At 31.4% G+C, this 24,642-nt stretch overlaps 2 protein-coding genes and 1 non-coding gene across 5 annotated transcripts; all 3 read right to left on the bottom strand.

Moving 5' to 3' along the window:
• Positions 1-679: 679 nt before the first annotated feature.
• On the bottom strand, positions 680-3,306 carry LOC8280970 (probable aldo-keto reductase 2). 2 transcript variants are annotated; one of them, XM_002518559.4, is made up of 5 exons: positions 2,920-3,298; positions 2,628-2,828; positions 2,358-2,530; positions 2,145-2,247; positions 680-1,350 (listed from the first exon to the last, which is right to left on the bottom strand). In XM_002518559.4, the coding sequence occupies exons 1-5, from the start codon at positions 3,130-3,132 to the stop codon at positions 1,012-1,014; spliced, it is 1,029 nt and encodes a 342-aa protein (XP_002518605.2). In that variant the 5' UTR covers positions 3,133-3,298; the 3' UTR covers positions 680-1,011. The 2 variants fall into 2 exon arrangements, with proteins under 2 accessions (XP_002518605.2, XP_048225734.1); XM_048369777.1 differs by lacking the exon at positions 2,628-2,828 and having other exon boundaries at positions 2,358-2,554; positions 2,920-3,306.
• A 585-nt stretch (positions 3,307-3,891) lies between these two features.
• On the bottom strand, positions 3,892-5,843 carry LOC8280971 (probable xyloglucan galactosyltransferase GT14). Of its 2 annotated transcripts, none has more exons than XM_015718847.3 (2): positions 4,626-5,843; positions 3,892-4,583 (listed from the first exon to the last, which is right to left on the bottom strand). In XM_015718847.3, the coding sequence occupies exons 1-2, from the start codon at positions 5,523-5,525 to the stop codon at positions 4,014-4,016; spliced, it is 1,470 nt and encodes a 489-aa protein (XP_015574333.2). In that variant the 5' UTR covers positions 5,526-5,843; the 3' UTR covers positions 3,892-4,013. The 2 variants fall into 2 exon arrangements, with proteins under 2 accessions (XP_015574333.2, XP_048225726.1); XM_048369769.1 differs by having other exon boundaries at positions 4,145-4,274; positions 4,369-5,843.
• A 7,221-nt stretch (positions 5,844-13,064) lies between these two features.
• LOC112534785 lies at positions 13,065-13,172 on the bottom strand. The gene has a single exon (XR_003079037.2). It is a non-coding gene; the product is annotated as a small nucleolar RNA R71 (small nucleolar RNA).
• Positions 13,173-24,642: the final 11,470 nt, after the last annotated feature.

The raw sequence follows: 24,642 nt of genomic DNA, 5'->3' as shown, positions 1-24,642 counted from the left end.
ATCTAGCATTGTCTTTTATTAATGAAATATGTTGTCATTTAATTATTATAGCGAAAAGTATAAAAATTTACTTTTGAGTTAGATGCTAGTTTTTTTTATAACAATGAACTATCTTATATTTTATTTTTCCTGCATTTAATACATTATTACTTATCATTATTATTTTATAAAAAATATATTAGCTTTCAATAATCATTTTGTAGGTGATTTAATATCAAATCTACCATGACAATATTCCTAAAATTATTAGAATTTATATTAAAGGTCTTTTATTTTATTTATAATAAAATTTAGATATATTTTAATTTTATTTAGCATGAATTTAATGTAGTTTGCTGTATGCTAAATTACTTAATAAATAGTTTTTTATTGAAAATAAATATTAAATTATAAAAATTTAAAAATATCAATTTATAAAGTAATAAAAATATAAAAAAATTAAATTATAATATACTTTTTGTCACAAAAAATTACCGTTCTTTAAGTGTAAAAGCATTAAATTATAAAGTATTTTTTGTACGTTTTCTATTATTAATATTGTGATTTTAAAAAAAATTAATATATATATATATATTGGATGATTGACATATATTTTCTTTTTTAATAATAGATATAGTTAGCTGACTCGAAGGAATTAAATTTTTTTTTTATAAAGAGGTGAATAAACCATCACATGCAATAAAACTAATTAATATGTGTGATTTAGTATAAAGGTAGTATCATAATCCTCGACACTTTACAGCATTTGGACAGATTTATTTGCTTGGTACAATTGAAAACTTTTCTTTATGTCCTGTCACAATAAGGCTACACATACAGGAAAATTCCAAAAGGGGCTTTCACCTTCATACTTCCTCAGGCAAAACTGATAAAGAAAATCGCATGCATGACCAGAGTTATCGGGGGTAATTAAGCAGATGCCATTCTCTCAGAAGCTTTATTAGGAATATAGAATAAGGTTTTGACAGGTGCTATCAGCAACCAGAGCAGAGAAATACTGGTGTGATCAATCTACACAGCTTTCCATGAAGACAGTGGTGGAGTGTCAGATGTCTTGTATGTGGGCACACGGTCGCCATATCTCTCACCTTTCACGGCATCTGCAGAGGCAATGGATTCAAGCTCAGCCATTTCTTCTGGTGTGAGTTTTACAGACAGAGTTCCAATGTTCTGGTTGAAGTTTTCAATTTTGGTTGTTCCAGGAATGGGGCATACATCATCTCCTTGGTGATGGACCCAGGCCAGTGCTAGTTGTGATGGGGTGCATTGTTTCCTTGCTGCCATTTTATTAACCCGCTCGAAAAGGTGTTTGTTATGCTCCACATTTTCAGGCTGGAATTTAGGCAAATACTGCAACAATAGAAAATTCTTATTTCAAACTCACTAGTAAATTCAACTCGAGAAAACATCATAGTGGCTTATTTTAAGCTAAGCATAGGAAAGGACTTAAAACTAATCCTCCTGCACAGAAGAAATATCCATCCCCACTTGTTAGCAAAACACGGCAAGGACAGTTTTGCCATAGTACTGCAAAATAGTGGAGGATGAGGCAGGTTTCCTCCAACAGGCCAGCTTCTTAATGACCATGATGTGGTACGTTCTACAGGTTTTATTAATGCAAGCATGCCAAAATGCTGTCTTCTAGGATTCTTAACAAACTGTGAAAATTTTTTAGCAATGTACAAGAAGTCGAACTCTCAGGACCATGACAACACTAGCAATTTAATTACAAAAAAAAATTCTTGTTTAAAAACGAAAAAAAAAAGGAGTCAAGGGGTCATGAGAATCAAAGTACTGAATTTGGGCTATAACAGAAATTGCGTATGCCATGCTTGTAAATGCTGTCCTCTGGTTCATTTATATAATAAAGAATTAGTTTTGACAACTCCTAAGAAACTGCTTGCAAAATTGAGCAAGAAAACTTTGTGCAGAAAATCTGGACAAACAAACTTTAGAAGCCTGACGAATTCTTTTATTTCTATCAATTATCTACTCCTGTTTAAACATTGTATTAATTATACTAGCTCCGGAAAGGTGAGAACCCAAGCAGCCCAGATCCTGACATGGACTACATTTTATGCATAAAATCTGAATGAAAAATGTGCAAGGGAGAGGAGAATTTCAATGTTCATAATCATACAAACCTTCCGAACATCACCCTCCTTAAAGGTTTCAACCAACTTAGTCCCTAGTAAAAGAAATCCTTGTCCCAGAGGACTGTATGCAACAATTCCAATTCCAAGTTCTCTGAGAAAAAGTTGGCGTCACAGTCAGGATACTATATACACCATAAACATGTTAAACTTACATTTAATTTGAATTCCATAGACAACAAAGTTAATTCATTGATGTGTCACCTGCAAGTAGGAACAATCTCTTCCTCGATATCTTTTGACCACAAAGACCACTCCAACTGGATAGCTGTTATCGGGTGAACAGCATGAGCTCTTCTGATTGTTGAAGCAGAGGCCTCAGATAGACCTATATACTTTATTTTACCCTCTTCAACTAGTTTCTTCAGTTCCCCCATCTTGCAAACACAAAAAGGAAAGTCCTGACAATGATAAGAAAACAAGCAAATCTTAAACATACAATTTCAATGGGGAGAGGGCAACAAGGGGGCGAACCGTGATTTCAATGGGAATAGAAGTATCAATGCGGTGTTGGTAATAAAGATCAATACAATCAACTAGAAGACGCTTTATGCTAGCCTCACAAGCAGCTCTTACATAACCTGGATCACCCTTAATCTCACTCTTCCCCTCTTGAAAACATACACCAAATTTGGTTGCCAATTCCACTTTCTCTCTTAACCCTCCTTTAAGAGCCTGCGCTAAGTTCACAACTCAAAATTCATTTTCCATCATTTTTATTTGCAAGAACAAAAGGCAAAAAAAATAAATAAGTGATAAACCAAACCTTGCCCAGAAGAATTTCATTGGTGTGGGGTCCGTAGATATCAGAGGTATCGAGGAAAGTAACACCGGAGTTGATGGCATGGTGGATGAGAGCGATCATATCGGGTTCAGGTTTTGGAGGGCCATAAAAGGCGGACATGCCCATGCAGCCAAGTCCTTGTGCTGATACCTCTAGCCCTTGTGTTCCCAGCTTTATTCTCTTCACTTCTGCCATTACTCTTGATGATGTTTCAAGGTTGCGACCAATATGATAAGAAAGAAATAAGGATCACTGAAGGAGACCCCAGAAGAAATAAGGATCAAAATGGACCACAAATATAGAGCAAAGTGAGTGCGAGTACTATTGGTTTGATGATCAGTTGATAGAGTTGAAGATTAGTCAGTCTATATCAAAGAAATCCGCACGTCGGATTTTTAGATGCTGTCTTGAACCAGGCACTAACAACGTAGATAATGAAGGACCCGCCACTACAAGAAATTTCTAATCAGAATATTACTGACGCAAGTGCTGACTCAATAGTTAACTTATGCATGTATCAGAGTAGTATATGACGTCTTGGTCGTCTCTAATTCGCAGCTTGGGGAATACGTTTGATTTGCATAATGAGGCTTCGGGTTGCTATGGCATTGGTGCTGCGGTTCGTAATGATCTTGGAACGTCCATGGCAGGCAGCTCTTGTGTCCTTTTACCGGACAAGCTTCTTTAACCAGCAATCCATGTTTGGACTTCCATCTCCCTTTTTTTTAATTAAATGTATTGCTTTTAGTATCTCAAAATTAGGGAGAAAAAAATCTGTTGGCTAATATATATATATTCAATTTTAATAAATTTTTATGATTAACGGACTAAAACGTAGAGTTGTTAATAAAATTTTAGACATTAATATTATTTTAAAACAATAGTGACTCAAATATTAGAAACTTATTTGAAATTTTTTCATTCCATAATTATTTCTACGGGAAAAGCTAGCACTGGTGTTACTTTTATTTTTATTTTTATGAACTCTAATTAGTCGTGTTACGGTGTTATTATATAATGATGAGTTATTGCAGTAGACAATAATAAGAAAATATGTTGAGTCGAAATATTTTATTTCAGAAGAAACGCGACCAGTCTTGTTGAGCTTCCATTCTAGAAAATCTGAGCTTCCAATTTGGTTCTGCAAAACCAATGCCAGGATCCTTTCCCTCCCTAATTTCCTTTCTCACTTTCTCAACTCTTGCAAGGACTCCCTTAATTGCTATGTCAAATGCATCTTCAAGACTCTCTAGTTTTGACTTGGGATTTGCATATATGATCTTTGGTATCAGCCTTATAACCTCCTCTCTCATGCTTGTTACTTCATCATCTGAAACCTGAAGCAAAGTGTCATTGATGCTGATACTCCCATTTTTCACCAAGTTCCCTGGTATGAAAACAGAATATGTAGCATAATCATTTGGTAAGTACCATTCATACTGTGCATAAGCAGATCCTGGATGGAAGAAAACTGGAATACATCCTGCTACAATCGAATCAAAAGCTGATCGTCTAGTGTAGGAATCCCCTGGAGGCTGCAGGCAGAAAACAGAGTCTTGAAATACTTTGATGACCTCGACAGGGTTGTCACACTTGTTTGGTCCAGAGTCACAATTCAGCAACTTACATAACCTCTTTGAGCCTAAGCATTGGTTGATTATCTCACTACGGATAGAGTCTTGCAGAAAAGGTCGTGGGGCGCCTGCAAAAGAAAACAAGTAATGCCTTTTCTGTTTCCTCATTTTATTTTGCCATTCAATCACCTCAGTTTCACTTGACGGGTGGAAATGTGTTGGATATGGTACCGCGAATTCATTACTCCAGGCAGTTGATTCAATTGTCAGCATTGTCATGTTCATAGATTCAGGCAAAGACATAAGATTGCTTCCCCAACCTTTATCATTATCAACATGCCTTCGAAAATCCCAACCAATCCTTCCAGCAATAAAGAAATGGTCTCTACCCCACAATTTTTTCCATTCAGGTCTCTGTGCCAGCCATTTGACAAGATCAGCACCCAAAGTATCTCTTGATGCAGTAAAATCCCACAGGTAACTAGCGACGTCAAGTCCACTATAATAAGGTACAAAAATGGCAGAAGCTAAAGAGGAGTCATTAGTTAAACATCCATAGTTGTTCATTCTAGTGCGAAATATAACCTCTAAAAGAAATTGGTTAGTTGCAAACCAATTACGTCCTGATACAATCCCTTCAGGATTCTCAATAACCTGAACGCCAAATCCTGAGTTTGTCAGGAATGGGCACATGTCATAAAATCTATAAAGAGCAGTGCAATTTTCAACAACAAGGTCGTTGAATAGTTGAGGAAGATCATGAACATATATGTAACGACCTGAACAAAAATTGTTTTTATTGGATTTTGGATTAGGATCATCAAGGGAACTGTAATTAGACTTTTGGGTGTTGAAGGCATTCGCAAAGTATTTGAGTTTAGAGGCGACACCATTGGTATCATAATCATTAAAAAAGGATGAATAATCAAAAGCATAAAGGAATAAAAAGAAGAAAGATAACGCAATGAAGATGACAAACCAGAGTCGATTATGGCCTATTATAGATTTCTCCATCTGCCCTTTGTATTTGCTCTCTCTAGCATGCCTTGTACTTTAGTCCTTAATCTCTACAGTGATCTATGAACAGAAATGATAGCTATTTATATAGTAGAGAAGAAAAAAAAAAGAATTAAAATGGAGAAAAAAAATTTATTATTCATGTTTATATATCAAACTGACATATGAACGATATATATTTATTAAAATTAAATAATTGAACAATCATCTAATGTTTAAATTATAAAAATACATAGATACAAAAAAAAATTATTAAAGCACATGCTTAATATAATGCATCCTTATATTATATTGAAATAATTTTCTTACACCTTGAAGGCCTGTTAATTGACTAAATTGATTTACCATTTCTGTAAATTTTGATCACCTAGCAATGTGAGATGATTCAAAATCTCATTCCTTATTTAGTTATGGAAAACTACAGACTCAATTGCTAAATAAATTTTGAAAAAATCTAGCTTATCGTTTTTAAATTTTTAATTTCAGCATTATAATATAACAGTAATTTTAATTTTAGCATTTAGTGACATATCAGTCAAATTTGCTGATATGGCGTGAATTATGACGACAATGAAAAATAGACTGAGTCAGCACTTTCATGGCTAAAATATTATCATTTAAGCACATAAAATTAATAAAATTTTAAGATTAAAAAAATAAAAAAATTAATTTTATGTACTTAAAGGATAATATTAAAATAATAGAATGAGTCAATGATTGGTCTAAATTATATATAGATATTAAGGATATTTAGAGCTTTAATGATATATTTCTATATATAAAATGGTGAAAATATCTGCTTTTACCTTACTTAAGCTTAATTGTCTATTTTTAGATAATATTAGCAAAAAGAGGAAAATATAGAGCTAAACAATCGAAAAGAAACTTAATTGAATATGTTCATATCAAAGCCCAAGATTAAGACGCGTGGACTGCTAATCATGAGGCCTTTTAGTCATTTTGTATAATTATTAGGATTTATATTAAGAGTTATTTATGAGATAGTATTTGGTGGAGATAAAGATACTTAAAGTCTTATCTATTAGATAGACTTATATAAGTATACTTATCTCTAGGGAGATTTATATAGAGGATGACTCTTCTCTATAAATATCTCTGCAAAATCTCATTTTGGGGGAGGAGAGTTTTCTCCCATCTGCTCTTTACACCTACTCACCATTATTCTCTCCATAATTCTCTACAGTTTTCCATAAATATTTTAGTTTAGTTTTTATTACTCTTTTTAGATCTAAGGAAATTTTCAAAAAGTGGAGAGTGAGGGTATATCTTCTTCCTATTTAATACCATGATCATTGAGTTAAATATGTTAGACTAGTTTTCATAAGTGTTTAGTTTAGCCTTTTTACTTTTGTATGAATCTTGTTATTTATTTATTTAATGAATGGTTTCTTTACCTTCATATATTAGTCTCATATATTATTATTGGTTGACCATCATATCAATTTAGTAATAATATTTATTATGAAAAATTTTAGGTTAAAAGTATTAGAAACATCATCTTTACTTTAATCTATGTTGGTATAAGAAATCTAGGTTGCATCATTACCTTTAGCAGCTCAAGAAAAATGCACATCACCATCTCATTCATTAGATCTAGGCTTAAAGTAAAACAATGAGATTACTAAGTAAATGGCTAGACTAAATACTGTTTTTAGCATATAGTTTTAGATCATAAGCATTTGCATTTGCATTGCATATTTAGTTATTATTTAGTTACTTTACTTTATGAATATTACTCTCTCAACATACTTATTTAGAGTTTTAGATTTACTTTTATTGTTTTGTATTGATAATTAGTCTTTATAATAAGTGGCCTTATAGTTCCTTGAGAGATCGACCTCGCGGTGAACTTACCCTTACTATAGGAACGGTTCGTGCACTTGTGAGTACTAAAAAAGACACATCAAGTTTTGGCACCATTGCGGGGGAACTGTGTCCAAATTTATTATATTGATTGATTATCAAAAGTGTCTTGTGTTTATTAGTTTGCTTTGTGTTTTGTGATTTATTTTATCTATGTGTTTCTTTTTTGTTTGTGTGTTTTGTGTTTTGTAATTGTTTTGTTTATGTGTTTTTGTTTTGTTTGTAAATTTTATTTTATGTTTTTTGTTAAATCTGAAATTTCCTTTTGTTTTGTATGCCTAGTAGGAAACAACTAGAAGAAGAATCAAAAGAAGAAGTTGATATCATGGCAAACCCACCAAGAGAAGTAGGAGCTGAAAGGCGAATGGCTATGAAAGATTATACACGGCCTATAATTAGTAACATTACTTCATGCATAGTTCTAAGTGATGCATCTATGAATTATGAACTAAAGAACATTTATTTTAACATGCTTCCTTCATTTTATGGCATGCCTAGTGAGGATGCATTAACATTTATTAGAGAATTTTATGCCATAGTTCATACTTTTCAAATATCTGGACTTAATAAGAATCAACTAAGAATGAGGTGTTTTCCTTATTCATTGAAAGATAGAGCAAAGGCTTGGTTAATAACCTTGCCTCCTGATGAGCATAGTTTTACACATATTTGCTTGCATATTTTTGCGTATGTTCTTAGCAATTATTATGCTTTTATTCCCAGATCACCCATGTTTTATGTTCTTTTGCATTTCAGGAACATTTATAGGACCATCATCGGTGTTTAAGCAATTATAGATCAATACGTGCGGAAATGGACGAGAATTCATCAAGATCGGACAAGAGCCCGCTACACATTGAGCACGGCTGAGTCAAGGCCGTCTTGTGCTCTGACCTTGAACACGGCCGTCGAGTTAAATATATAAGAAAAAATGAGTTTTTCTTAAGAAAAAGGGGGAAAGAGAAAGAGTGACATTGAGCCCTAGTGGCTGGTTCGGTTTCTGCACAATACTGAGTGCGAGAGAGAGTTGCAGTGAGTAAGAATCCCATAATCGTAAGATTCCGAGTGCAAAACAGAGTGGAGCAATTCAAGAGGCAGTTTGGGAGATTAATCAAAGTGTAGATCCGGATTTGGAGCTGTTCATCCAATTCGAGAGAAAAGGGTGTACATGTTTTATTTTCATTATTTTTTCATTGTAATTGATTTCCTAGATTGTTTTAAACATGAACATGTTTAGCTAGACTGATTTAATCCATTGGGATTTCTTTACTATGTTGGCTTGATATTATATTGTTGGATTGTTTGAGTTGGTTTTGTATTCTTCTTGTTTTCAGTATGAATAAGATTATGCATTATTCATGAGACGTTGTGAATTGTGATGTTTAGATTGCTTTATGAGATTGAGAAATCCGTTTGGCAATTGGAACTTTGAATAACAAGAACTGGTTAATAATCGCTTAGAGATAAGGATAATTAACTAGCCGGATTAAGAATTAACAAAGCTTAATAGAGGCGGATTAAAGCTTAATGCTAATTTAAGAATCAATTGTTAGGAAGAGATTCCAACTTTAGGTTATTAGGTTTAGGAATTCGGTTATCGAGAGAGAGAAACCGAATTCGGTTAAGAATTCGTCCACGGGTAGCATAATTAGACTCACTGATCCTTTATCTTTTGTTCGGATGCCAACTAGTTTAGATTCCCTTTGGGTTTGTCTTCTTGTCTTGATTATTTCACTTATCAATTACTCCTGCATCTGCCTTAGAACTTAGCTCGTAGTTAATAGTTAGTTTAGAATTTATTCATCATCCATTTTAGGTTAATATAACAAAGAACAAAGAAGTAACTCTAGGCTTTCGCTTTCCTGAGGAATACGACCTTGATACTCGCCATTAGTGCTAGACTGCATCGATAGGTACACTGCCTTAGATTGTAGCTAACACGAGTAGCAACCATCAAGTTTTTGGCGCCGTTGCCGGGGAATTGTTTGAAAACTAGAGTGAAATTTGCTATTTGTTAATTTAGCCATTTTTTTTTCTTTCTTATTATTTTATGATTTTTATTTTTTATTTGTTTATTTATTTTATTTTATTTGTACATATTTATTTAGCTTAAGTTTATGATTCAGATAGTGAATGATAAGGAGGTTCAATGCTAAAATCAAACTCTTTGTGTGACGCATTGGAAAATGGGATTAGGAACCAAGAGAGTGCTAAAAATTGGGATGCCCGTGCATCTTTAGGTGGTCGAGTGGAATCGTTTTGCAGGGTTACCGATCAACTCTCTTCTCCTATCCTTTTATCTCAAGTCTTTTATGAATTTTGTTGTGGTTTACATGTGTGTAATGATTGTCCATTGTATAGTGATGTTGCTCATTGTTCTTATAACTGTGAACAGGTGAATTATACGGGAAGTTGGCCAAATGACTCGTATGGAAGCACCTACAATCAAGAGTGGAGCACTCATTCACCCTTTGGATGGAGCTTAGATGGCCAAGAACCACTAGGAATTCAGCAACTACATCAGCAGCCTAATGTTGCACCTTCAACTCAAGATGAAGAGTTAGTGTCAGAGGAGCTGATGATGAGGTTCATAACAAGTCTTGAGGAAAGATTCCAACAAACAGAGATGATAGTTGAAGATCAACAAGCCTCGATTAACAACGTAGAGCATCAAGTAGGCTTAATCTTCAAGTTACTAGCGGAAGAGCAATTGAGAACTCCATCAAACGCTGCTGAATCCGAGGAACATTTGAGCGCCATCACTTTGCGTTCAGGTGAGAATTTTTCTGGTTTATCTATTATGTTTGACGATGATGCTTATGTGCAGGACGACTCTTTGAACATGGAGATAGAACCAGAAAAGGAAGAGGCAAACATGATCCCTCCGAAAGACTACCAACCTGGAATGTATGATTGATGATGCTTTGAGTTGCGATTAGACGAATTGTTGGTAGATTTTCCACAAGTCCCCTCGATGATGGAAGATGAGCACGAGTTGTCCAATGAAGAAGTCTTGGAGGAGCTCGAGTTTTTCCTAGCAAGTGAACCAAGCCGGGGATCAAGAAAACCATCGACACTCCCCGAAGAGATTGCCCAACCATCGATCCTTCCAATTGTTGAAACTCCAGCTTTCAAATTGGAAGAGCCCCTAGAGCATCATGACTACATCCAATTATACAAGGAGCTAGTCTTGCCCATCATATTGGCGGCCTTGTTTGATAGTCGGAAGAGGAAATTGACGATTATCCCTCTAAGCGGATACTTGAAGACATTTGCTTGGAAGAAGGATGGATGGTCGTCGATCACGCCCATTTGCCTTTCACCATGAGTCCAGCTAAGAAGACTCATCACATAAAAAAGAAGCGCTTTTGGGAGGCACCCCAAACTTTATCTTTAATCTTTAATATTTTAACCTTTTGTTTTGAAACATTTTATTAGTTTTAGTTTTCATATTTTCAGTTTTGATTTTATTTCTTTATTTTATTATTTTCAGATTCTACCGAGGAGGCACTGAATTTCCACAACATCAGCCTCGATGGATGATCAGGGCAGTCCCCTAGATCTTTTTATTTTTCTGCATTTATTTACTTTATTTTTCATACATGTCATGCACTTGGATTGTATTGCCTTTGTTCTCTTAGTTGAGCATTCCATGCGGGGTATCCATAACATTTTACACTGAGGACAGTGTGTTCTTCAAGTGTGGGGTGCTTATGGGTAAACCCTAATCTCTCATATGGATTTTTAATTGCTATGGCTAGGTGTTGTGTATTTTTAGGAGATGTTAGGACATTGTGTTTTTATGCACTTGAGTATGCTAATTTTGAGCTGATTGATGACTTGATTTATAGAATTGTAGTTACTTTTCTTTGTTGTTCATTGTCCTTGGAAAACAATTTATGGTGTTTTACACATCAACCCTGCCGGGTTAAACCGGTGTTATTTAATTATTTTTCGAATTGTCGAATTTTAACTTAGAACGTTGATAATATCATATGCATGTGTTTCTTAAATAATGATTCAATTAATGATGTTGCGAACCAACTGCACCTAATACCACACCTGAAAGTGAGATTTTTAGCCAGTTGAGCATTCATTATGCTTATGCTCTTTATATTTCTTGTTTGAGTGTGCATTGTACTTAACTTTGCTTCTAGAACTTGCTTTGTAATGCGTGTTGAAGTTACATGAATATTGTGAATACCATGAGATGATTTGGGCGATATAGGATTCCCCACATTTGACCAAAAGCCTACCACCTTATGTTTCCATTAGTTAGCCAATTTTTGAGCCTTAACCTTTTCTTCATAATCTACACCTATACACTTCAATTCACCCATTTTTTTATGTTCTTTTGCATTTCAGGAACATTTATAGGACCATCATCGGTGTCTAAGCAATTATAGATCAATACGTGCGGAAACGGACGAGAATTCATCAAGATCGGACAAGAGCCCGCGTTGCACACATTGAGCACGGCCTGAGTCAAGGCCATGCTGACCACCACGGCCTTGAACACGGCCGTGCTGAGTTAAATATATAAGAAAAAATGAGTTTTTCTTAAGAAAAAGGGGGAAAGAGAAAGAGTGACATTGAGCCCTAGTGGCTGGTTCGGTTTCTGCACAATACTGAGTGCGAGAGAGAGTTGCAGTGAGTAAAAATCCCAGAATCGTAAGATTTCGAGTGCAAAACAGTAGTGGAGCAATTCAAGAGGCAGTTTGGGAGATTAATCAAAGTGTAGATCCAGATTTGGAGTTGTTCATCCAATTCGAGAGAATAGGGTGTACATGTTTTATTTTCATTATTCTTTCATTGTAATTGATTTTCTAGATTGTTTTAAACATGAACATGTTTAGCTAGACTGATTTAATCCATAGGGATTTCTTTACTATGTTGGCTTGATATTATATTGTTGGATTGTTTGAGTTGGTTTTGTAGTCTTCTTGTTTTCAGTATGAATAAGATTATGCATTATTCATGAGACGTTGTGAATTGTGATGTTTAGATTGCTTTATGAGATTGAGAAATCCGTTTGGCAATTGGAACTTTGAATAACAAGAACTGGTTAATAATCGCTTAGAGATAAGGATAATTAACTAGCCGGATTAAGAATTAACAAAGCTTAATAGAGGCGGATTAAAGCTTAATGCTAATTTAAGAATCAATTGTTAGGAAGAGATTCCAACTTTAGGTTATTAGGTTTAGGAATTCGGTTATCTCGAGAGAGAAACCAAATTGAGTTAAGAATTCGTCCACGGGTAGCATAATTAGACTCAACGATCCTTTATCTTTTGTTCGGATGCCAACTAGTTTAGATTCCCTTTGGGTTTGTCTTCTTGTCTTGATTATTTCACTTATCAATTACTCCTGCATCTCCCTTAGAACTTAGCTCGTAGTTAATAGTTAGTTTAGAATTTATTCATCATCCATTTTAGGTTAATATAACAAAGAACAAAGAAGTAACTCTGGGCTTTCGCTTTCCTGAGGAATACGACCTTGATACTCGCCATTAGTGCTAGACTGCATCGATAGGTACACTGCCTTAGATTGTAGCTAACACGAGTAGCAACCATCACCTCGTAATTCTTTGAGAACTTGGGTAGAAATTTATCAAAAGTTTATGAGTAAGTTTTACTCACATCAAAAGACCAAAGAATTAAGAGTTGAAACTTTTAATTTTTAATAAAATAGTGTTGAATCTTTTCATGAGGCATAGGATCGCTTCAAATCGCTTTTATTACAATGCTCACACCATGGGTTCCCACTCCCAATAATCAACCAATTATTTTATGATGGGTTGACACAACAATATCAATGTATGGTTGATAATGCAACTGGGGGTGCTATATTAGAAAGGACAGCTGATGAGGTCTATGACATCTTTGAGATGTCAGGAGCTAATTCTCAACAAAAGAGTGTGAGGACAAAAAGAGTAGAAGTAAATGAAGTAGTAGCTAGTAGTGAGATGGTCATGCAATTGACTGAATTGACTAAACAAGTTAAAATGCTTACTTCAACGAAAAAACTCACCAAATAATAAGGTATGTAGTATTTATGGTCATGGTGCTAATGTTTGTTCATCTTTTGATAATCACAGAGGAAACATGTATAACCAAATTAATTTGATGGATTCTTACCAACCATGCATCCCATGAATGACCCTTATTCTAACACATATAACACAGGTTGGATAAACCATCCAAGTTTTTCTTGAAAATACAATATCCAAAACCTACCATAATTATTAAGAAACCGAAATCAACCTCATTACCAAGTCCAATATTCTCAATTCCAAAGGGACTTTAATCATTTCTTTCAAGATAAAAAAACAAACTCTTTGATCTAATGAACAAAGGAAGCCAAGTTTGGAAGAAACACTTCAATCATTTATGATAGCTTCTCATGGTAGGATGGAGAGGAATGAGAAAAAGACAGATTCTATTGAGGCTTCAATGAAATATTTAGAAGCTCAAATGGGAGAAATTGTTGAAGAGCTCAATAAAGAGAAACTATCAAGTTAACCTGAATAAATTAATCCCATTACTACTATTAGAAGATGTGAGGTTGTCGATAATATTGCTATAGAAACTGAAAAAAATTCTTCTTCTTATGCAGGTACACCTAAAAATGATGGATTAGTGCAAATCAATAAGGAAAGCATATAAAAGAAAGAAAAAGTATAGCCTAATATTAGGCTTGAGAAGAAAGAAAAGAAAGCATTTTCTAGACATAAATTTCATAAGGTAGTTTAGGCTTATGGACCACCTATTCCTTTTCTAAACCAACCAAAGAGAGCAAAAAGGATAAAAAAAAATTTGAAAGTATTGAGATGCTCTCTAAAGTTAATACTAATTTATCTTTGTTAGACGTTATCAGGAATAAGTCAGCTTAAGTAAAATTATTTGAAGAGTTGAACCCAACAAAAGGTGATATGCGAACAACGAAAAAGTACAAGTAGCAAGTGTAATGCTTCAACATCAGTTACCCCACAAGATGAAGGATCCTGGTAGGACCATTGATATTACAATAGGTAACAAAAAGGATACAAAAGCCATGTTAGATTTGGGGGCAAGCATCAACTTGATGCCTTATTCGATGTATGAACGACTTGGCTTGGGAGAGTTGAAGCCTACCACTATGTCTCTACAATTTGCTGATAGATCGATAAAATATCCTACAGGTACAGTGGAAGACTTCCTAGTACAAGTAGGTAAGTTAATAATTCCTGTTGATTTTGTAGTACTTGACATGGAAAATACACCAACAAGGGATAAAGAGCAAACTATACTCCTTGATAGACCTTTCATGACCACTACTAGAACTGTGATTGATGTGCATGATGGAAACTTACCATGATAGTTTTAGGAGAAACTATAAAATTTAAAGTGTTTGATTCTCTAATTTTATCTCCTAAATCTACTATTGATAAGTGTTCATATAATTATCTAGATTCTCTTGTTTATGAACAATTATATAATGATATTTTATTCTTAATTAAGAAGAGCTTTCGTGACACTTTAAATGTTCGCATTAAAAGTATGAAGCCATACTTGAAAGGAATGGCTTATGATCTGCGGATGAATGCCTCCTACGAGCATAATCAGGAATGTCTAGCTATAGACAATAAACTTAACAATTGTATTTTTATATTTATTTTTCTGCATTTAAGTTATTTTTATTTTTAATTTTTTATTTTATGTTTACCTTGTAGGCTTATGATGGAAAAGTAAGCATTCTTACCTTCTTTGATCCCTAAAAGGCAATATATCTCCATGTGAAACAATTAAACCTCTTTAAAAATAAATTATTTTTTGAGCGAGCCATGTTGCGGCAGCAAATTTTCACACAGGCCCGCAGCAGTCAAGCAGCAGCAGTAGGGCCAGCCGTGGGTCGCGGGGCTATCTGCGAGGGAGGTAGCCACAGCAGCACCCACACCAGCATGAGCTGCGAGCCGCAGGCCATATGCCGCAGACAAGGCCATGAGATGTGCAGTAGCGGCACCAGCAAGCCGCCCGCGAGTCACGGCAGGCAAGTAGTGCGCGTGAATAGGCCCGCAGTGTAGGCAGGCAGTGCGCGCGAATAGGCCCATAGCATAGGCAGGCAGAGTGCAAGAACAGGCCCGCAACATAGGCAGGTAGCACACGAGAATGGGCTAGCAGTGTAGGCAGACGCGGTAGCAGCTTAACGACGTATTCCGCGGGGCTTGAAAATTCCACGGACCGCTGAGAAGTGCAAAAATTTTAAATTCTTGGCTATTTTTGGACGAAAATTAAAATAATTAAATCCAAAAAATTGGAGATTGATTATAATGAAAAAATGAGTTATTTTTAAGTTAAAATACTCTTTAAAAATTAAATATATATCCATCTCCTCCACCTAAAAAGTCATATCATTGATTTAAGACTTTATTTTAAATTATGTTATAGGATTTATATTTATTTATTAGGACCTAACATTTAATTATCTTAGGATTTAATCTTGCTAGTATATTTAGGATAGTTTATTATTCTTAATTCTTTAATTATGTATTTCTTTTATAATTATCAAGGATGTGTGTTTAAGTGTGCTTCTAAGATTTGGATGGTGGAGATTGGAATTCAAGTTCATGTTTACTATGCATTGTAAAATTCTAGGGGAGTATTCTATCTTTTTTCTCTCTTTTTTTTCTTTGTTTCTATATATGCAATGCCGTTGAGGACAATGTCAAATTTAAGTGTGGGGGAGGAAAATAGAATATTTCTTCGATTAAACTTTATACGTCATATGCCATGAGAATTAGCAACTTTGGTGAGTTTTTATAAAATTTTAAAAATGTCTACTCATCTTTTTCTTATTATTCTATATAAGAGTTGATGAAAGAATGTTATTATATTAAGATTCTTGAACTCTTGAGTTAGTCTTTAACATGTATAAATGTGAACTCATGAGTTATTTGCACTTAAATGATCAAGTGTTTATCTTTTGCATATGGACATAATGAGTAGTTTGGCAAATTTGAGTTCAGTATAACTAGAAGTGTATGATTTAGATTATAATTCTCTTGTTATTAAATTGGTTTGCCTAAGTTTGTGAGATATGATATGGGCAAGTTAAAGCTCTAAGTGATATAATTCTACTATGCTAATTTTAGTTGCTTAGTAACCGGGGATCTTCATGACCAATGTCGATTTTTGAGTAAAAAGGTAATTAAGATTATGAATATGAAAAGCATCTTGATATATGTTTTGTTGAGTAACCAGGTGTATTCATCACCCATATTTGTATTTGCATAAAAAGACATAATATCTCAAGAAAGAAAGAAATACCCCAAATATCAAAAAATTAAAATCCAAGGGGTGTAAAGAAAAGAAGAAAAAAGTAGAAGAGCTTCAAAGCAAGTGATAAATGCCTATTGATCTCTTGTTTATGAATGAAGGTTTTGCCTTTTTGAATAGGGTTATGATAATTTGGATTATGCATCATAGTTATATCATTTGAAGATGAGTTAGACTATTTGTTGTGAAATAGGTATGGAGGATTGGATGCTTGAGTCTTTTGATTAACTATGATTGAGTTTATATTCTTAAATAAAAAATTATTATGATTCAAATGTTCTTAGATTGACATGATCTTTGTATTAGTGAGATTCTCTTGAATAATTCTTTAAGCTGAGTATGGATGTTCCTCATGATTTTGTAAAACTTAATTCTCAGTTGCTATTTACTTGAGGACAAGTAAAGATTTAAATGTGGGGGTATTTGATCGGTCCAAATTATATATAGATATTTAAAGGTATTTTAGAGATTTAATGATATATTTCTATATATAAAAATGGTGAAAAAATATGCTTTTACCTCACTTAAGCTTAATTGTCTATCTTTTAAGTAATATTAGCAAAAAGAGAAATATGGAGCTAAATGCTCGAAAAGAAGCTTAATTGGACATGTTCGTGTCAAGGCCCAAGATTAAGACGTATGAACTGCTAATTACAAGGTCCAAGAAAATGTTTTGTCATTTTGTATAATTATTAGGATTTATATTAAGAGTTATTTGAGATAGTATTTGGTGGAGATAAAGATACTTAAAGTCTTATCTATTAGATAGACTTATATAAGTATACTTATCTCTCTGAAGATTAATATAGAGGAGGACTCTCCTCTATATATATCTCTGCAAAATCTAATTTTGGGAGAGGAGAGTTTTCTCCCATCTGCTCTCTACACCTTTCCACCATTATTCTCTCCATAATTTTCTACAGTTTTCCATAAAATTTTAGTTTAGTTTTCATTACTCTTTTTAGATCTAAGGAGCTTTTCAAAAAGTGGAAAGTGAGGACTGATCTTCTTCCTACTTGATGAAATCCTGGATCTAGAGGAAATTTTTACTTCGTTGTTTTATGTCTTTCTATTTAATACTATGATCATTGGGTTAAATATATTAGGCTAGTTTTCATAAGTGTTTAGTTTAGCCATTTTACTTTTGTATGAATCTTGTTATTTATTTATTTAATGAATGGTTTTTTTACCTTCATATATGTATTAGTTTCATCTATTATTGTTGATTGACCATCATATCAATTTAGTAGTAATATTTGTTATAAAAATTTTAGGTTAAAAGTATTAGAAATATCATCTTTACTTTAGTCTATGTTGGTATAAGAAACCTAGGTTGCATCATTAGCTTAAGTGGCTCAGCGAAAAGGCACATCACCATCTCATTCATTAGATCTAGGCTTAAAGTAAAACAAGGAGATTACTAAATAAATGGCTAGACTAAATACTATTTTTAGCATATAGTTTTAGATCATAAACATTTGCATTTGTATTGCATATTTACTTATTATTTAGTTACTTTACTTTATGAATATTACTCTGTCAACATACTGATTTAGAGTGTTTAGATTTACTTTTATTGTTTTGTGTTGATAATTAGTCTTTATAATAAGTGGCCTCATAGTTCCTTGAGAGATCGATCTCGTGGTGAACTTACTCTTACTATAAAAACGGTTCGTGCAATTGCGAGTACTAAAAAAGACAAATTAGTCAATAACTCTGATATTGACTTAACTCTTTTTTATTGCCACTGAAATTCACAACACATCAGCAAATTTGGCTACATGCTAAAAACTAAAATTGAAGTTAATATTAAAGTGTAATTATGAAACTACAAATTTAAAAACTATATGCTAGATTTAATAACAAATATAAAATATAGAACTTTTTTTACTATTAAGTCAGAATTGTATTTCATTAAAAAATTCCTATTATAATTAATTCTCTTTTTTATTTTTCATTATTTGATGTGTTAAAATTACAAAATTACTTGCATAAAAGAAATATAAAATTATATAATCAATAAAAAAAGAAATGAAAAATTAGTAAGTATTGCACTAATAGCAAATTTCTCCTCTTGTTAATTTTCTTTTTAACAACTTGTACCCAAGTTTTATTCTTATAGATATTCTATTTATAAGTCTATTTTCTTGCAAATACTCATTCTTTTAACTACAAATAATAAATTTAAAAAGCACACAAAAAGTCTTTTAATTAATATTTAAATATAAAAAGTAAACAAAATTATATTAATTTAATGAGATTTTATATTTTTATTTTCATTTTAGTAAAATTAATTATTTGAATTTTTTTATTTTTAAATCTTATAAATAGAAAAAGATATGATTAAAAAGCTCAACTAATAACATGTAGAAAACCGTATAATACACATTAAATAGAATCATAATAAAAAGTAAGATTTACGATATGATTTTTATGATAAAAAATTTAATACATATAAATAAATTCTTGAAAATGATCTAACTGGTAATACTGTACCAGCTAAGCTAATATTAACTAACCAGAATTTATATTGAACATAAAGAGATAAAGTTGACTAATATAATTCATTAATTTCACAGTAAGATATTTCAAATACAAGTACATAACCTAAAGTTTTATAGATTTAATATAATCTATTCTCATATTCAATCAAAATAATTTTCTATGTCCTTGAAAGTTTAATATTTACTCAATTTATCCATTTTGTAAATCTTAAAGATTTCTTTCATCGCGACAATGCTGACATGCAATCTGAGATTAATTAACTCTTATGTTTAGTCGTGGAAATTAATGTTTCATTTCTAATGGAAATAAATTTGGAAAAACTTTTTTAAATTACCATATAGTTTAACGTATTTTTATTTTAGGGTTCATGGTTTATTTTTTATTACTTTAATATTCTGTGAATATGACCGATAGCAAATAATGGTCAAGTTATCCAACATTGTTAGCAAATACTGAGATGGCAATTAGAAGAACAACGGCTATTGTGTGCCAAGTAAATTTTTTTAATTGTATTGTGCTTATTTGCTAACGATCATATTCACTCAATACCAAAATGATAAAAAGTAAACTGCATACCCTAAGAAAAATACATTAAACCACAAATTTAAAGTAGTTTAATGGAGTTGTCCAATAAATTCCGATGACTGATTTTAAGAACATATAACACGCAAGTGTATAAATCAATGTGTAATATACTGATATGTACTTGCAAAAGTAGATTTTAGGGTTTGTATGAATTATTGTTGGATGGTAAAAAAGTATATTTAAAATTATCTAAATATATAAGTTATTTTTGAAAAAAAATTTATTAATCTATATTGTGATTTAGTGCATTTTTATTTTAGGGTTTGTGGTTTATTTTTTATCATTTTGGTATCTTGTGAATATAAATATTATAAAATAATAGTCAAATTGTACAATACCATTAAGAGATTCTAATATGGTACGCAAGCAAGTTTTGCAATTTAGTCATTATTTGCTAACGATTATATTCACAAAGTAATAAAGTGACAAAAAGTTAATTACATATCTCAAAGTAAAAATACATTAAATCGCATGATAATTTAGAAAAAAAATTTCTATTACTTTTTTATAAATCATTTTCATGAAATCAGCTTTTTAAAAGATATCACTTTGCAATAACAGTTCTCAAAATTTTTAAAACAACTTTTGTGAACCGCAATCTCAACAGCAGTTTTGAATTTGTATGGACTTCCTATATCTAACTTTTCTTATGTATGCCCATTTGTATAGTATAGCCTAAACCTCACATAACTTAAATTCTGAATTATCTTCGTAATTGCAGCCTAAACTAGTGGGGCAACAATGAAAGAGAATTTCTAATATAGAGCTTTACTTACTAGAGGATCTCGGATGGTGTTCTTGGAGATTTAAAAAATAATAATAAATATTTTAAAAAATAGTTAAATATAGAAGAATGAAAATTTTTGTTTAAGTCTAATAAATTCTTTATATGTTACTTTATTTTTATTTCTATAAACATTAATAATTTTAATTTTTTTCTTTTTTTTTTTTTAATTTTTATCAATGTAAAAACAAGTTATAAATATTAGTTAATTAAGTATATATAAATTTATAGTACATTTATTAAATTTAAAATAGAGAGTAAAATTTGACTCTCTATACATAGAGTCAGACCAACTCTCTATTTTATATTTAAAAATAAAAAATTCATTAAGATTATATTTTATAAGATGATTCTTTAAAATAACAATTTGACATATAAGTGCATTGGAAATATTTTAATATGTAGAATGTTAATTATAAAATATACAAAAGTACGAAGAAAGAAAAGGTGGATAAATTTATTAATAAAACCTTACTAATTCCTTAGTTAATTGGATTTTTTATTAATTTAATTTAATAATATATAATATTCATAATTAATAATTAATTTAGTACAAGTTTAATTTTAAAGGCCTAATAATCTAAAAAAATTCAAACCTTTGCGGAAGTTTGCTATTTTAGAATATTTTCTTAGAACTGTCTATTTAGCTATAATTTTACTAATTAAGTGCAATTTTAGTCAAATTCAGTTATTGGTCAAAATTAAGCAACGTGGATAGTAACGTGGACGCCATTTAGAAAATGAGAATTTAAAATTAAGCAACATGTATAAATAATATGGTATTAGAAGCATTAATTTGGATTTTTCATTTCATAATTAACCTCCATGACACTGTTTACATTGCTTAATTTTTAATAAACAATTCAATTGGGCTAAAATTGCATTCAATTGGCTAAATCGTAGCTAAATTAATAATTTTTAAAAAATTGACTAAAATAGCAAAATTTTATAAAATTTTAGGCTATTAGATCAATTTTGAAAGTCGAACGCTATTAACATTTTAAATCAACAATTATTCTAATTCTAAAAAAATAATATTTTAATTATATTATTAATATGATAGTAGCTAATAAATTAATTTTTAATTATAGAACGATTTTAACTTTAAAAATAATATATTATTTATATTTTTAATATTAATTATATATTCTGTTTACTATCAACATAATAAAAAAAACTTAATATAATATATTAAAATGGCAGCAATATTATATAAAAGAGATAATATGCATACTACGAAATTTCTTAAAAAACGCGTAATATAATGTTAAATCTGAAAATATCTTTTAAATAATAACAAGTGAAATAGATAATATTGACGTGGAAATGCATGCAATGCATCTTAAAGAAAACTAATGTAGACTTTTAGCACATTTAATAGCAGAATTTAATTTCCAGGACTACTATTTAATACTAATTTATCTATGCAACATAAGTACATAAAGTTAACTTTATCAAATCCATATTCTCATAGTAAGATATTTTCTGATAAGAACAAGTTATATATAGATATTTAAGGGTGAGTTTTAATGATATATATCTATATATAATATAGTGAAAATATGTGTTTTTATCTCACTTAAGGTTAATTGTCTATTTTTATGTAATATTGGCCAAGAGAAGAAAATGTGGAGCTAAATACTCAAAAAGAAACTTAATTGGACATGTTCGTGTCAAGACCTAAGATTAAAACGCATAGACTGCTATTTGCAAGGTCTGGCCAAAGATTACAAGGCTCAAGCGACATTTTATTCATTTTGTACAATTATTAGAATTTATATTAAAAATTATTTATGAGATAGTATTTGGTGGAGATAAAGATACTTAAAGTCTTATCTATTAGATAGACTTATACAGTAGAACCTCTATAAATTAATATTCGATAAATTAATAATCTCGAGTAAATAATAATTTTTTGCGGTCCCGACTTGAGCCAATGGAATAAAATAATAATTTCGCTAAATTTATAAGATAATAATTTTAAAAAAATTCATTAAGACCCATTGAGAATATAAAATAATAATTCATTAAATACATATAAAAATTACATATACTTTATAAATCCATAAGATAAAGCACTTTCTAGATAACTTTTATTTTTAAATTTTATTCTTTTCTAAAATATGTATCTATAATCAATTGTTTTTTCTTTGCAAGTGAAAAACATTCAATTTCATCTTTAACCTTTTGCAAAGCGTAGACTACATATGGTATTTTTTTTTCATGTTGAAGCAAGTAATTTTTTAAGGTCTCTACCGCAAAAAAAAAACAAAAACAAAAACTCTTTTGGAGAAATATGTGGTAAAACATTACTATCATCTGGGTCTTGATCGTCATTAACTGGCACACTCATTACTCATTAATAATTTCTTCATCTGTTGGTGATTCCATTAAAGCTTCATTTTCACTAGGATAAATCAAAATCTGCTCAATGTTTATGGCATTTCTATAGTGCAGATTAGAAATAACTTTTTCAAGTCCATAAATCCCTTTAACGTCACCAATTTCTTGTTCTAGAGGCATACCTTTCCCGGATCGAATTTTGTAATGTTTGAAATAATTTGCAATAGTTGTTGTCTTCATATCAATATTTCAATCAGCATTAATAAAATTGATAGCATCTAGCACATTAATTTTTTCAGGATTTATTGCTCCCATCTCATAACCTTCCAAAATGCTAGAATAAAAACGACACTGATAATAAACATTAAGTGTTCGAATAATTCCAGCATCACATGGTTGAATTTTTGATGTTGTATTTGGAGGCAAAAAGAATAATTCAACATTTCTCAAGCCTTCGATAACCTTAGGATAGACTAGGCAATTGTCTATGATAAGCAGCACATTTCTACCAGTCATTCTATTGTCAAACCAACGAACAAATTCTTGAAAAAGTAATTCAGTCATTCGTGCTTTCTTGTTGGCTCGATAATGACAATTAAGATTGCTAATATTCACATTTTTAAAGCATCTGGGATTAGCAAACTTACCAATAATCCATAGAGGTACTTTATTTGAACCATCCTCATTGCAACAAACAGCAACAGTAAGTCTTTCTTTGTCCTTTTTTCGTCCTTCTAATTGCTTTGTAGCTAGTGAATGATTAGCTTGCAAACAATAAAATAATCATGTTTCATCCATAATATAAACATCCTTCCAATGAAACTTGTCCAATTTAGCTTGAATTTCAGGTAAATATTTTTAATATTCTCTATGACAACATGAACCACTTTCACCAAACTTTTTATAAGACTTAATCCCATGTCTCGCCTTGAACCGCTCTAGCCAACCACTTGAGAAGTTAAAGTCTGAATCTGCATCCAATACATTTTCTGTAGCAACTCTTTTGTTTTAGTTTGAATCATTTCTCCAGTCATGTTCACTTTCTCTTAATATTGGAGAAACCACTCATACAATACCTTTTCTAATTCGGAATATTTGGCTGATTTTTGCCTTTTAACATTGCTTTTTATTATCTCTTTTGATAAATATTTTCCTGACCTTTTGAGAGTATTTGATATTGTTCCTTGGTTGAGGGAGAGACCAAATTTTTGTTGAATCCATTATTGCAAATCTTTTTGACTTGAAGAGGGATGCTCATTTTTGTACTCATATAATGCTTTTCGCATCTCATATATTAATATAGATTCTTTTACACCTTTCAAATGAGAAGCCATGGAGGAGAAGATATATATAAATTTTTATATTTTGATATATGAAATTAAAGTGCATATTTCTATTTATAAATATTTTATTGTGCACTTGAAACACTTCATATTCTAATGTACGTATGTACATACATACATTGCATTTTAAACCACATCATTCCCAAAATTAGCTCTGATACAATGCACCATTGTCCATCATGCATCTAGAATATCAAAGGTCATTTCTAAATTCTTTAATTCCTTTATTAATTTTACATGAATTTAATAAAAAATAATGTATAAAATATTAACTATTCTCTAAAATAATAACTTCTATAAGATAATAATTTTTTCTGGTCCCAATGTTATTATTTTATAGAGGTTTTACTGTATTA

The sequence above is a fragment of the Ricinus communis genome, chromosome 1 (assembly GCF_019578655.1).
Source record: "Ricinus communis isolate WT05 ecotype wild-type chromosome 1, ASM1957865v1, whole genome shotgun sequence".
Lineage (NCBI taxonomy): Eukaryota > Viridiplantae > Streptophyta > Magnoliopsida > Malpighiales > Euphorbiaceae > Ricinus > Ricinus communis.
This window is presented reverse-complemented; position numbering and strand designations above follow the sequence as displayed.